Genomic DNA, 12,090 nt, shown 5'->3' with positions numbered 1-12,090 from the left:
ATCAAATTTAAAATATAAATGTATTATTCAATATATATTTACTGACGTACTTATAGGGATAAATCAAATTTGGTAGAAACACCATGTTAATTCACATCAGGCAAAACATTTTTTCCTAAGAGATGCAATAAGAAATACTATGCAAAATTTACAAATGAAGCTTATAAATACCTTTCCACTATAAAATTTGGATAATAAATAAAAACAATTTATTGGTATCCAAAAATTCTGGAACTAACAAAGACAGTTCTAAGTTATCAACATGGTAAAATTTCAGATATGTAGCAGCTATAGCTAGCTTTGATATAAGGACAGTACTGAGTTTGTGTTTTAAAGCAGATAGTACAATAGTTCAAGAAAGCATTCCATTGACCTTTTATGCATAAGACAGCAACTTTGAGTGAAACTTTATAACTAAGACTGAATGCTATATGCTGACAAGTATGGAAATGGAAAAATGTATTCTCTACTACATTCTGTTTCAGATAGGCTTTTTAAAAACTCAAAATCATTACTCACCGACTTTGTTCTTTCCTTTGTTTTATTAACTGAACGAGTTCCTTGTCAAAATAATCTTCTTCCTCTTCTTCTCCCTTTCCATCATCTTCTCTTTCCTGGGCATCAACGTTATCTTTGTGCAACTGGCCAGAAATGTGCTTTGCATATGCAGAAAGACCCACTTCTGTGACCCCGCACACTCGGCACTCATGACTACTATCCCTAGGGAAAGAGGGAGATGAGGGACATTCAATTCTCCCCACTGGCATGGCACACTCACCAGATCCGTTATAGTTTCCTCTGAAAGACACTGCACACTTTGGCACAGTGAAAAATTAAGGCTAATCAATTTCAATGCTCCTTTCATCACTTTTAATAAGTTTGTTCATAAGTTACTTTTGAAATGAATTTAAGATTCTTTTCCAGCAATCAAGAGGCAATACACTTCAGAAAAATACCATTTAGGAGGAAAAATCTTCTTGAATTGCTGTACTTAAAATCTTGTCAGAGGAAACATGGTGAAAGGGGAGGCAGGGCAGGGGGCTCAGAGCAAACAGAAGTTGCTCTGGAGCACACCCATGGTGCCAGCTGCACTCAGAAAGCCTGGTGACAGCACTTACATTTAATCTCTAGCTCAAAAACTTTCTCCCAGTGAAAGTTAAGGGGTGGAGAAAAGAGTAAGCAGCATAGCCAATCCCAACTGGGTAACTAAATCGGAACAACTGGAGCTCTGCCTGGAATGTGAAGATTCCCGACCCCAGGGCAAATGATTGGAGTAGTCTCAGCAAACTTTTTTGGTCTGGATGATACATGTGATCTACATTCTGCTTCAGAAGGGTTTATTTTAAAGGGAATGGAAAGCATTTCAGTTGTAGGAAGTCAACAGCTGTGCTAGGCAAATGGTTTTTCTCAAGTTTCAGAAAATGCTACAGTTTAGAGAGAAGCAAAATCAAGTTCTTAGTTAAGAAAATTGGGCAGACTTTTTTTTTTTTTTTACTTTACACACTTAATGGTAACTCTCACACTTGGCCAGTTTAAGAAGCCAAAGTCTTGAATTGATATCTAGAGTTAAAGCAGATTAATAATTTAACTTTTTTAGCTTCCTGAAATCCCTTGGTTGGTTCAGCTGTCTGTGCAGTCATTGATGAGAAACATCTGATCATGGCCACTGGTGTAATGAATGGACTAATATCCATTTCATAATCCAAATTGGCTTAATTCTGTATCACTTGTTTTAGGTTTATACCAGTGATATTTTTGCACTTTCTACACCAATCTGTAAAAAATTAAATAAAATAAACTCAAAGACATGCTATCTTTGGTAAGACAGACACAGACACACACACAACACTACTCCATCTTCGCCTCACATGTATCTATCAAGACATGGCAAAAAAAAAAAAAAAAAAACCATTACAGAATTTATATTAATTAACCAGAAAAGACCCTCAAAACTGAGCACTTCATTTACTAGTTACAGATCATCTGAACATTCAATAATTAAAAAAAAAAAAACTTATTGAACAACTACTAAATTCCAGGCATCATTCTAAGTATATGGTTAGTTGTCTAGGGTGACAAAGTATAAACAAACAATGCCCAGTATACCCAGTAAATTAAAAAAAAAAAAAAAAAAACAGAAGAAAACAAAAAACACTATTTTTTACTTTGTAAAAATCATGAAAAATACCTCAGAAAAATGGGGAAATTTCATAAAGTTTTTTGAACTTTGTAACCTTAAATGTGCTGAATACAATATAGTCTTTGACATTAAGATTCATTTTAATGAGTTCTGAATGAGTTCCCTGAAAATATTATCACCTAATTACCCAGAATATCAATATTATATTCCTTCTAAGCCTCCAGAAACTTAAATACATTATTTTCACTGAGTTGACTATATTTATATACTTAAAGAAGAATAATCCTCAACTTTCTCCAGTTTATCTGGGATAGTCATACTCTTCTCTCAAACTATTATGGTATGGTAGTGCATTCAAAGTGAACGTTAACTTGTAACAGAAAACAAGCCTTTTCTCACAGCAACAGTGAAAGAAGTTAAAAATACATCAAGATAAATCTATACCAATGGGCAGCATTGGAAGACTCTGAAGACTAAAACTAACCTAGAATACATAATTTATACTATAATAAAAATTTGAGTCAACTGAATTTCTATTTAGAAAATCTTGACCTTAAACTCTCTAAGACACTGGAAAATGTTTTAGTCTACTTTTCTATCTAGAAACTTAATGAATGCTAAACTGTATGCTGCAGTACCAGGAACATCATTCTAAAAGGTATTAAATAAAATCCTTGATTTTACCTTTACTTCAAAAATGCAGAGTATTTTTCTCATGTGCAAACCATAGAAATCCCTTTCTCTTTAAAGACAACTACAAGGCCACGCTGACTTTTTAAAGTATTAAGGAATGTAGTATAGACAGTATTAAACTTCGTTAAAAATAAATACCCATACTCATAAACACGTACACTTTGCAATCTCCGAAACATAAGTACATGTTGGATATACAACAGATGCTCAAACACAGATTTTTAAAACATTTGTTTTCCTTGCAAAAATGAATATTAACCACACAAGTTATTTGATAGAAAAACACCTCAAGAGAATCTGCTCAGAAGGGTACAGGCGATGTAAAAGTTAATACTAAAAAACGACATCAAAAAACAGAAAACCTAACATTTTTCTTATAAACAAAATCTAGTTTTAAAAAAGCTAAGCTTTATAAGAAACTTCAAGGAGAAGAGAATCCACATTTATTAGGGAAAGAATAGGGTAGGTCAACCACATCTCTTGAAAATTCTGACGTATCTGTCTGGAAGCAAGCAAATTACCGGTTCTAAACACAATATGCATTCATGCTTTCACAGATGGTGTTTGGGAAACCATATGTTTTAAAAAGCTAATAGCAAATTAAATAATATTTTAATGATGCTATTTTTCAGTTCTTTATCAATAACCAGTTAAGATACTTGACTAATAAAGGCAAAAATTTTCCTCAGGATGTTTAAAGGAGGGCCCAAATTAGCTTCATCCTGTTACCACACAATTTCCTCTCATGTGTGAAAGGCAAAGCCTTAAGATATTCTATCCATAAGCTTTTCTTTATTAAGCTTGCTCTAACTATACCACAACAGGTGGTTGATAAATAAGGTTTGTGCCTTTTTAACAGCATCTATCTGAACAAGTATATTAGGAAAAAATAGGGAAATGCTCCAGATGTCCACAATAGTGAACCAAATAAAACAAGTTACTTACTTCTCAATCAAGCCTGCATCCAAAATCTTAAAATATGCTCTTTACATTTTTAACCAGATCACAACCAAACATTATAGTACGACAAATATAAAGAGTACAGAAGGCCTTGACATCAGAAAGCCAGATTTAAACATGAAATCCAGAGGAAATAATCACAAACTGATGATAAGAAGGAAAAGAAATGACTGATTACTATTTGTCCCTGTGGTACAAACTAGTGATGACAGTTTGTCTCAATAGTAAATGTGCCAAGTAAGTAAAGGATTTGAGATCTTGTTTGTTTTTCATAGCTTTGTCAGCTGTTTTTCCTTGCTACTTGCTTGCCTTTTCCCTTACAATTTGTTACAGGCCAGGAAACCATACAAAACTTGTTAGTACTATATCTATACAGGAGTAAATAAATACTAAAGTGCTCTCCTCTAAATAACATGAGTTTAGGTGCTAAAGCTGACATTTATATTGTCAGCTCAGAGACTTCTAATTCTCTCTCTAATTATTTGACTATGCTCCAAATAACTGAAAACGGTAGACAAAATCTCCATGGCACAGTTAAGCTAATAGGTGGGAGGAGAGGAAACACAAGTTATAGAACAATCTATAATATGGCATGTAGTTTAGTTATGTTAATAAGACAAAACAAAATGTGTATAGCTAAATATAAATCTATGTATAAACACAGAAAGAGGTTTGGGTAGGATATATACCAAACTTGAGTTTCCTCTAAGAGAGGAGTAAGAAAAGAGGGTTGGGGGGAATTAGATGATTTCTACTTTACTTTTTATGATTCTTGATTATGAACATGAATCTTAAGTAATCAAAATTTGTTTTTAAATGTATTAAATAGCTGATTAGTGATCTTTGAGTAAAATAAGGCATTCATCTTGGACTAAATGGGCTTCCCTCCTAATCACTAGATTTACTGACTTGATTTGTTTTGCTTTTATAATATAGTCAGGTGGCAGGTAAATAGCCCAGAATAAGGTGAATTCCAGAAAGTCTGTTGGAAATGGGATTAAGTAATTAAGATATCCCACATATAATCAAAGGCTGACTGTATTTCATAGGTTTCCAATGATAATGAGTTAAAGATCATACATATTTAAGGCATTATAAGGGCTCTCCACACTAATTCTGAGTGAAAGCCTCTTTCATACTGCTAAGAATTAACCTTCACATGGTAAAGACTGAGACCATGGAAAAATTCCACTAGTACGCTGAACAGTGGCCGAAACTTTAATAACATAATTTGACCACATGATCTAAAACTGTATTACTTAAAATACAGATAACTTCAAATGACAGGCTGGCAATCTGATCAAAGCTTGTAACTATTTTATGCATGGAATAAGATATAATTAATATTTCTCAATTTCCCAATGGTTCTGTTTCATACAGTCTCTAAACTTCAAGTTCACAGAAGTCAAAACATCAAAAAAGGAACCACAGATGGTGGGGGGTGGGGCAGGGGGAAGATATGAAATAAACACATATGCTATATTTAATTTCTTAAAGGTGTTTACTTAATAGCTTTTTTTCCTTAAACAACTCAAGCTTTACATCACAAAACAGCATCTTTAAATACTCAAAGTTTGTACTTTGATTTTATTTACACTAATGAAATTTGGTACTATTAAGCAGACTTTGAACTTCTCAGACTATTCCAGCAACACTAAAGTTTTACTTCATGCAATAATTTGTAACAGTGCTGAGGCAATAATCTGAAATGGTCTAGTTGCAGGGCTAGTATGTAGGAATGACAAAGCTTGTTAATGAGAGAACTAGCTCGTCCCAACACACCTACCTTTGCTGTAATCTACTTGCTACTGCTGCTGTGAATGCTACATATTTGAGATGCACAAAGATCTATCCTTTTTGAACACCCCCAAAAATCTATTGTACTTGTTATTAATTCTAAAAGATAGTTCTATGCCATAACACAATATTCACTTATGAAGGATTACTATAAAATAAGCTGACAGGTCTCATCAGCACTCAGATCCCCCCACACTCACAAGTTTATGGAAGACAGCCGTTCCCATACCTGCCTTTCAGGTTCTCAAGTTCCCTGTGATGCAACATGCTCCGCATGTGTTCGTCCATCTCCTTCAAAATTAAAGAAAGCAGATTAAACTAAGGGGATTGCTTTTGGGGAAAAAATTCCTCTTTTCCTGTTTAATCAACAATTGGGACTTAAGCTTGTTGTGTTGAAGTGTTTGTTATGATTACTCTTCTGAATTCAGTTCCTTATTAAATAATTCTTTAGCTGTGTTTTTGACATATTTCATTTTTAAATAAAGGAACTGTTAAGAAAGACCTATTTAAGTAGCTTTACAAAAAGGTTAGAAAGTATATTGTCTTTAGGAGGCAAAAACTTTAAGAATAAACTATATGAGTTAAATTCTATTCTAATATAAGAAATTTACTAAAGTTTATTTTTTAAAAACCTCTGAAATCACATAACTTCTCAACCATTGGCCTACTTTTCTCCATACTCCCTCTCCACTCAACTGAAAGTTTCTCAAGAGTAAGTTAAAACTCTTACTCTTGTTTTGGCCAGGGCCTGGCCTATTGTCGTCGATGTCTGTTGAATTAACAGATGGATACATGAATTCTAGATAGAAGTTACAGACAGAACAGAACCTCTCTGCATTGATGAGAAAGTTTTTAAAACTGCTTGGAACACAGTAGCTCGATCATGTCTTCATCTTCGCTGCTCACTGACAATTGATTTGTTTGGTTGTAATGAAAAAGTTGAAAATTTACAAGGTTCTCTTCTCCCTCCACTCCACACTTCATGGGAAGAAAATTAAAAATGTGGGAAGAGATCCCACTTGAAAACATGTGCACATACATGCACACGCCTCAAAAAAATCAAAAAGCTATCAATGTCTATCCCTTTGTCATGCCAAAGTATATACAACCAGCATGCCACAGTCAGAGAATGGCTGTTTACATTTATAATACAAGGGCTGTTACAATTGTTGAGTATTGCTATTAACTGTGCCCTGTGCTTTGTGTTTAAGGGCCTCATTTTCTCAGTTGAATTGCAAAACTGCTGAGAAAGTACTATTAACTTCATACAGACACAAGCATTCGGAGAAGCTAACTCATTCACTAAACATTTATCAAGTGGTTATTATCAAGTACAAAGCCAGGCACTGAAGGGATAAGTGTGAAAATATACCCAGTCTTGCCCTCTCAGAGTCATAGATAATCAAGTGGTCAAACTAGGCCTCAAATTCTGGCAGATCTGACACCAACATCAATGTTTCAAATACCATGTGACATTGTAAGCATCTAGTGAATGGAGATTTTTCATTATATACAGTTTATTCATCAAAAAGCATACAACAACCTAACAACTTAGTCTTACTTTAAGTATCTACTACAGTGTGATTAAAAAAAAAGTTGTGATTCAAAACACTTCCTTTAAATGACAATTTTACTGAAGATGACCATCATTTCCTTCCTATCTCTATGAATGCTTCATTTAGAGGCTACATCTTTACCCGTGACCTCTTCTAGCCACAACTGATTAGCTAGTAACTAGAATGAATACTTCCAGAAGTGAAAACTGAGTCGAGTTAGTGACATAATATAGAATGAAAAAATTCATGAACAATACACAACATCTGCTCAAATCCCTATGCCTTCTGTTCAATTTTTCCTTGGACTAGATTTACATATGCCAAATCTCCTTTTCTTGAGCTAAATTTAAGTGGGTTCTGTTTCTTGCAATGAAACCATTCTTGACCAAAACAGTAGTCACTAATATGGGTTATTCTCTCTGATATAAAAACCAATTATATTCTATTTCAACTATAAATATGTTATCATTCAAAACTAGATTTAACATGACTTTCAATTGTCTAAAACACTTCATACATCTCCTAAATTTACATGAGAAATTCTCTTCCATCTTGCTCTAAGGAATAAATGCAAACAGTAAGACAACTGAGCTCTCAAAATAACTGGGAAAGATCCACAGGCACAGGATGAAAGTAATAGCCCCAAATGCATACCTGCTCAGTTACCAAGGTTCTGTTTAGCTCCTTTTATATTATTCAGTATTATGTTTTTAAAAAGAGAGGCTTAAGGGCAGGGAAAGGATTTGGTGATTGAACAAATTTGGGAACAACTGAGTAATATAAAAAAAAAATTTTAATATTTTTTAATCCCAAGGCTTCTCAGTCTTTCATAAATTAATGAGCATGAGGATAGTCAGAGATGCAGTATTCGGATCATACTTAAGTCACCCCAGATCCTTTTCTCCTCCACAGCATATCTGAAGAAACTAGTCTGGGAAACTAGAGGAAAGTACTGCTTCGACATAAATAAGTTGCTTGTGATCTACCTAAAAATAAGTATCAAAGTTATCTCTTTCAATCAACCTATTCTGCTAATTTCTTAGAACACATTAATTTTAACACTGAAATCATGCCATTTCCTTGCTTATAAATCTTATAGTTGGCTTTCCCTAAGGCAGGAGTGGATAACCCCAGCCCTTGATTTAACTTCATTATGATCCATGGAAAAGTATGAAGAGATGAAAATTTGTTTCAACCCGGAGTAGAAGACACAACAAAAAGACTTAAAATGGCAAAGTTATGAGATATCACAAGATAGAGTAGCTACTTCATCAAAATCTGAGACCTCTGAGTGTCTATCCACCTTAGACCTTCTCAAATGTCCATCTCCCTCCTCTCTGAAAGTAGCCATTAAGAATTGTTTATTAAAAATTTGTATAAACCCTGGTTTAGATTTTTAAAATTAAAAGAGCAGGGGTTTTTTAACTTTTGTAAAAAGCAGCGGCTATATTAAACATGATTTTAAAATCTCAACTAATTTTTCCAACACTAACAGAAATCCTATCTAGGAAAAAAAAAATTCTTCATCCTAGCCTACTGGATGGATCATAATCGAACCCCTCAGTCTGTCATTCAACACTCTTTATCAAATGTCTTCACTTAAATTACAAATTAAGTGCAGTCTCACTATTCTCAAGATGAAACTGTTTTAATCAGAAGAGCCTTCTTACTGACTCCTAGAACTGTTATTCACCATTCTAATTCTGTATCTTTGTACATGTTGTTCTCCCACCTAAAAGATCACTTCTATTTCTTTTAAACCACCTTACTCCCAAACATCTTTCATGATAGCTCACGATAATCTTCCCAGTTCTCTGAATTTCCGATGACAATCAAGAACATCTTAAAAGCATAAAGGAAAAACTATTCAATATTTAAACTAGCAGCACTCTTCCGAAAGCAAAGGATAAAGGCAAGAAAAACAAAAAGCAAGACAACTTGCAGCCAATTTCCCTAAGGCACAGATAAATTATTTTAGTTCTCAAAAATGTCTGTTTTGTCTATGGCCATGCCACCCTGAATGCGCCCAAGCTCATCTGATCTCAGAAGCTAAGCAGGGTCAGGCCTGGTTAGTACTTGGATGGGAGACCACCTAGGAACACCGGGAGCTGTAGGCGTTAAAAAAAAAAAAAAAAGTCTGTTTTTCTTTGTGCAACATCCCCATCTTGTGGACATCTAGGATATTGGATCTAGGATATTTCTGCTGTGCTACACTCTTCACAAGCATAGGCAGAACAGAATGCAGGTACACATAATCCTTAGCTATCCTTAGCTAATTAGAAAGTAATATAATCTCAACTAACTTAAATTTTAAGATATTTTATCTATAACTAGCTGCTAACTAAATTCTCTTTATTATCCACTTTTGAATATCCTCAAATTCTGGGCAGAGGTTTAAAAATATAGTTACTGGCTTTGTGAGGCAATAATGGGAAAGAAACCAGTGGAATTGAGACTATGGTTTAAAAAAGAAGCTTAAATAAGAAGTTAAAAGCTTTCACTCATCTATAAATTTCATATGCTGTCTTCTGAAAAAAATGATCAGTCATAAAGCTGCATATTCTCCTTCTTCTATTATTACCTTTTTTGAGCTGTACACAATGTGGCACAATATGCATTTTCGTTCTCGTACCATAGTGACCAGATCTGAAGCACTCAACGTCACACCTGCAATGAGGAAGTAACATTTAGTAACCTTTTATTCCCAGATGTCTTCTTAGGTTCATCTTAACGTAGTCAAAAATACAAGTCTTGCATCTCCCTCACCTCCACCCTGTTCCTCCCCCCGTCTCCTCATCTTGGTAAGTGAAAATTCCAATTTTCAAGGTACCTAAGGCAAAAACTTTGGGAGTCATCCTTGGTCTCTCTTTCTCACCCCATATCCACCCTCACCAGAAAATCTTGTCGGTACAACCTTGAAATACATCTAAAATCCAACCATTCCTCACTACTGAGCATATCTATCATCTCACATGGCACTAGCCTAATGACTTGACTTCCTACTTCTATACTTACCCTCTTATAGTCTTTCTCAAAACAGTAGTCAGAGATTCTCAGAATGGGATCCTTTTAAAATTTAAGTCAGATCACTGAACTCCTCTGCTTGGAATTTTACAGTAGATTCCCATCTCACTCACAGAGGATCCAAAGTCCTTTGCCATGGGCTACAAAATCTGTTTCTCACTTACTCTGAGTCCATACTCTACCACTCTCTATACCTCCACTCCAGTCACATTGCCCTCCTTGCTATTCCTTGATCACACCAGGAATTCTCCTACCTTAGGGCTTTTTCTATATTACCTGTTCTCTCTGCCCAGAATATTCTTCCTTAAGATGCCTTTATGGTTTTCATGGCTCACCCTCTCATGCTGCCTCATCGAGGAGGCCTTATCTGCCCCCCTAGGAGAATACTGTACTTTCTGCCCCTCATTTCCTCTATCCCCCTATTAATCTGCTTAATTTTTTATTTTTTAATTGCACTGTGGTAGATTGTTTCCATAGATGGCCACAAAGTATCGTATCTCCCACCCCAAGTGCTCTTCTGCAATGTGATCTTGTCATTACCACCTATCAAATGGTGGAGTCTATTTCCCCTCCCCTGTGATCTGTTGTGACCAATAAAATGTAGTGGAAGTGACAACATAATTTCTGAGCCCGAGTCTTTAAAAAGCTGCAGCTTCTGCCTTTGCACAACTGGAACACTTCCTCTTAGAACCCAGCCACCATGCTGTAGAAGTCCAAGCCACAAAGAGAGACCAAGAGAAAAAGAACTGATGCCTCAGCTGAGCACCCAAGCAACCAGGACCATCTGACAGCCATGTTGGGTGAGTGAGCCATGTCACGTGTTAGAGGCCCAGCTGCCAATGAGGGACCCCAAGAGGGACCAGTTAAAGAACTATGCAGATGAGCCCTTTTCAACTCTAGGACTGTAAGAAACAATAAAATCGTTGTTTGAAGCCAGTAAATTTTGGAGTAGTTTGTTACACATCAAGAGATAGAAACAAGCGTTTTTTACTACCTGACTTAGTATATATTTATTTCTTATTCTCTATTTATCCTATTTAAAAGTTAAGTTTCGTGAGGATAGAGACTTCATATATTTTGTTCACTAGTATAGGTCTAGCACTTAGAACTCTGTCTGACACATTGTAGGTACTCTATAAGTATTTGTTGAATTGTTCCAAAAGGAACTACCCTGGGTTACTAAATGTGAGATAGAGCTGGGTAAATACTGGGGTTTGGATTGAGACCAGAGATTTTTCCATCCTAGAGATTATAATCCTCTAGCACTAGCATACATTCTTCTGAGTCCCTGCAAGGATACTCTGCATGAGAATTTAATCCCACTCCCCAAGCAGCATTGTTTCCTCTCTTCGTCTCTCTCCCTCTCTCACTCCTCTCCCTCCCTCCTCCTCCTCTCTCTCTCTCTCACACACACACACAAGCACGCACACTGCTCTAACAGATATATCTGCTTCTTTCCCTGGCTTCATTCTCTAGAGGACTTAAAACTGTGAGGTAATGGAGTTATAAATTACCCTAATTTAATCTGTAACTCCTAGACAACATGTATACAACATGACAGAAGGGCCAATGAGAAGTGGCCTAAGGTTCTCCACTTCTCCTGGTCATTCAGTAATTTCCTTCCTATTCCAACCCACTTCACATCACTACCTGATGTCTAAAATAATTTTATTCAGTAACAAAATACAAAACACCAAAACAAGATTATAGGGTAAATATTCTACACATTTGAAAAAGCTGAATGTCAACTAATAAAACAAAGAAATATACCTTTACAGATAGGTACAGTATTATCTATGCTTCCAGTATTGCTAATAATCTAAATATCAAAATTAATATAAATCATTCTGATGCTAAGCCTCAAAGCATAACTATTCTTTTAATTCCCTTATATCCTAACATTTACTTCAACTTTAATTA

The 12,090-nt window shown here is 35.3% G+C and overlaps 1 protein-coding gene and 1 pseudogene across 8 annotated transcripts in view; one reads left to right on the top strand and one right to left on the bottom strand.

Moving 5' to 3' along the window:
- ZNF106 (zinc finger protein 106) overlaps window positions 1-12,090 on the bottom strand; it is a 55,777-nt gene that overhangs the window by 31,248 nt on the left and 12,439 nt on the right. For 4 of the 8 annotated variants that reach the window (XM_039888387.1, XM_039888386.1, XM_039888388.1 and 1 more), the window contains exons 2-4: window positions 9,728-9,813; window positions 5,820-5,881; window positions 520-720 (exon numbers count right to left, since the gene is read on the bottom strand). In XM_039888387.1, the coding sequence (XP_039744321.1) occupies window positions 520-720; window positions 5,820-5,881; window positions 9,728-9,781 (317 nt within the window). In that variant the 5' untranslated portion in view covers window positions 9,782-9,813. Of the gene's footprint in view, window positions 1-519; window positions 721-5,790; window positions 5,882-9,727; window positions 9,814-12,090 lie in introns of those variants that run through there. The other 4 variants (XM_039888394.1, XM_039888393.1, XM_039888389.1 and 1 more) reach the window with 3 other exon arrangements.
- LOC120623193 (uncharacterized) lies at window positions 9,145-9,263 on the top strand (annotated as a pseudogene).

Source organism: Pteropus medius, unplaced genomic scaffold (assembly GCF_902729225.1).
Source record: "Pteropus medius unplaced genomic scaffold, Ma_sr-lr_union100, whole genome shotgun sequence".
Taxonomy (NCBI): domain Eukaryota; kingdom Metazoa; phylum Chordata; class Mammalia; order Chiroptera; family Pteropodidae; genus Pteropus; species Pteropus medius.
The sequence above is the reverse complement of the archived record's forward strand: the minus strand, read 5'-3'. Positions and strand labels throughout refer to the sequence as shown.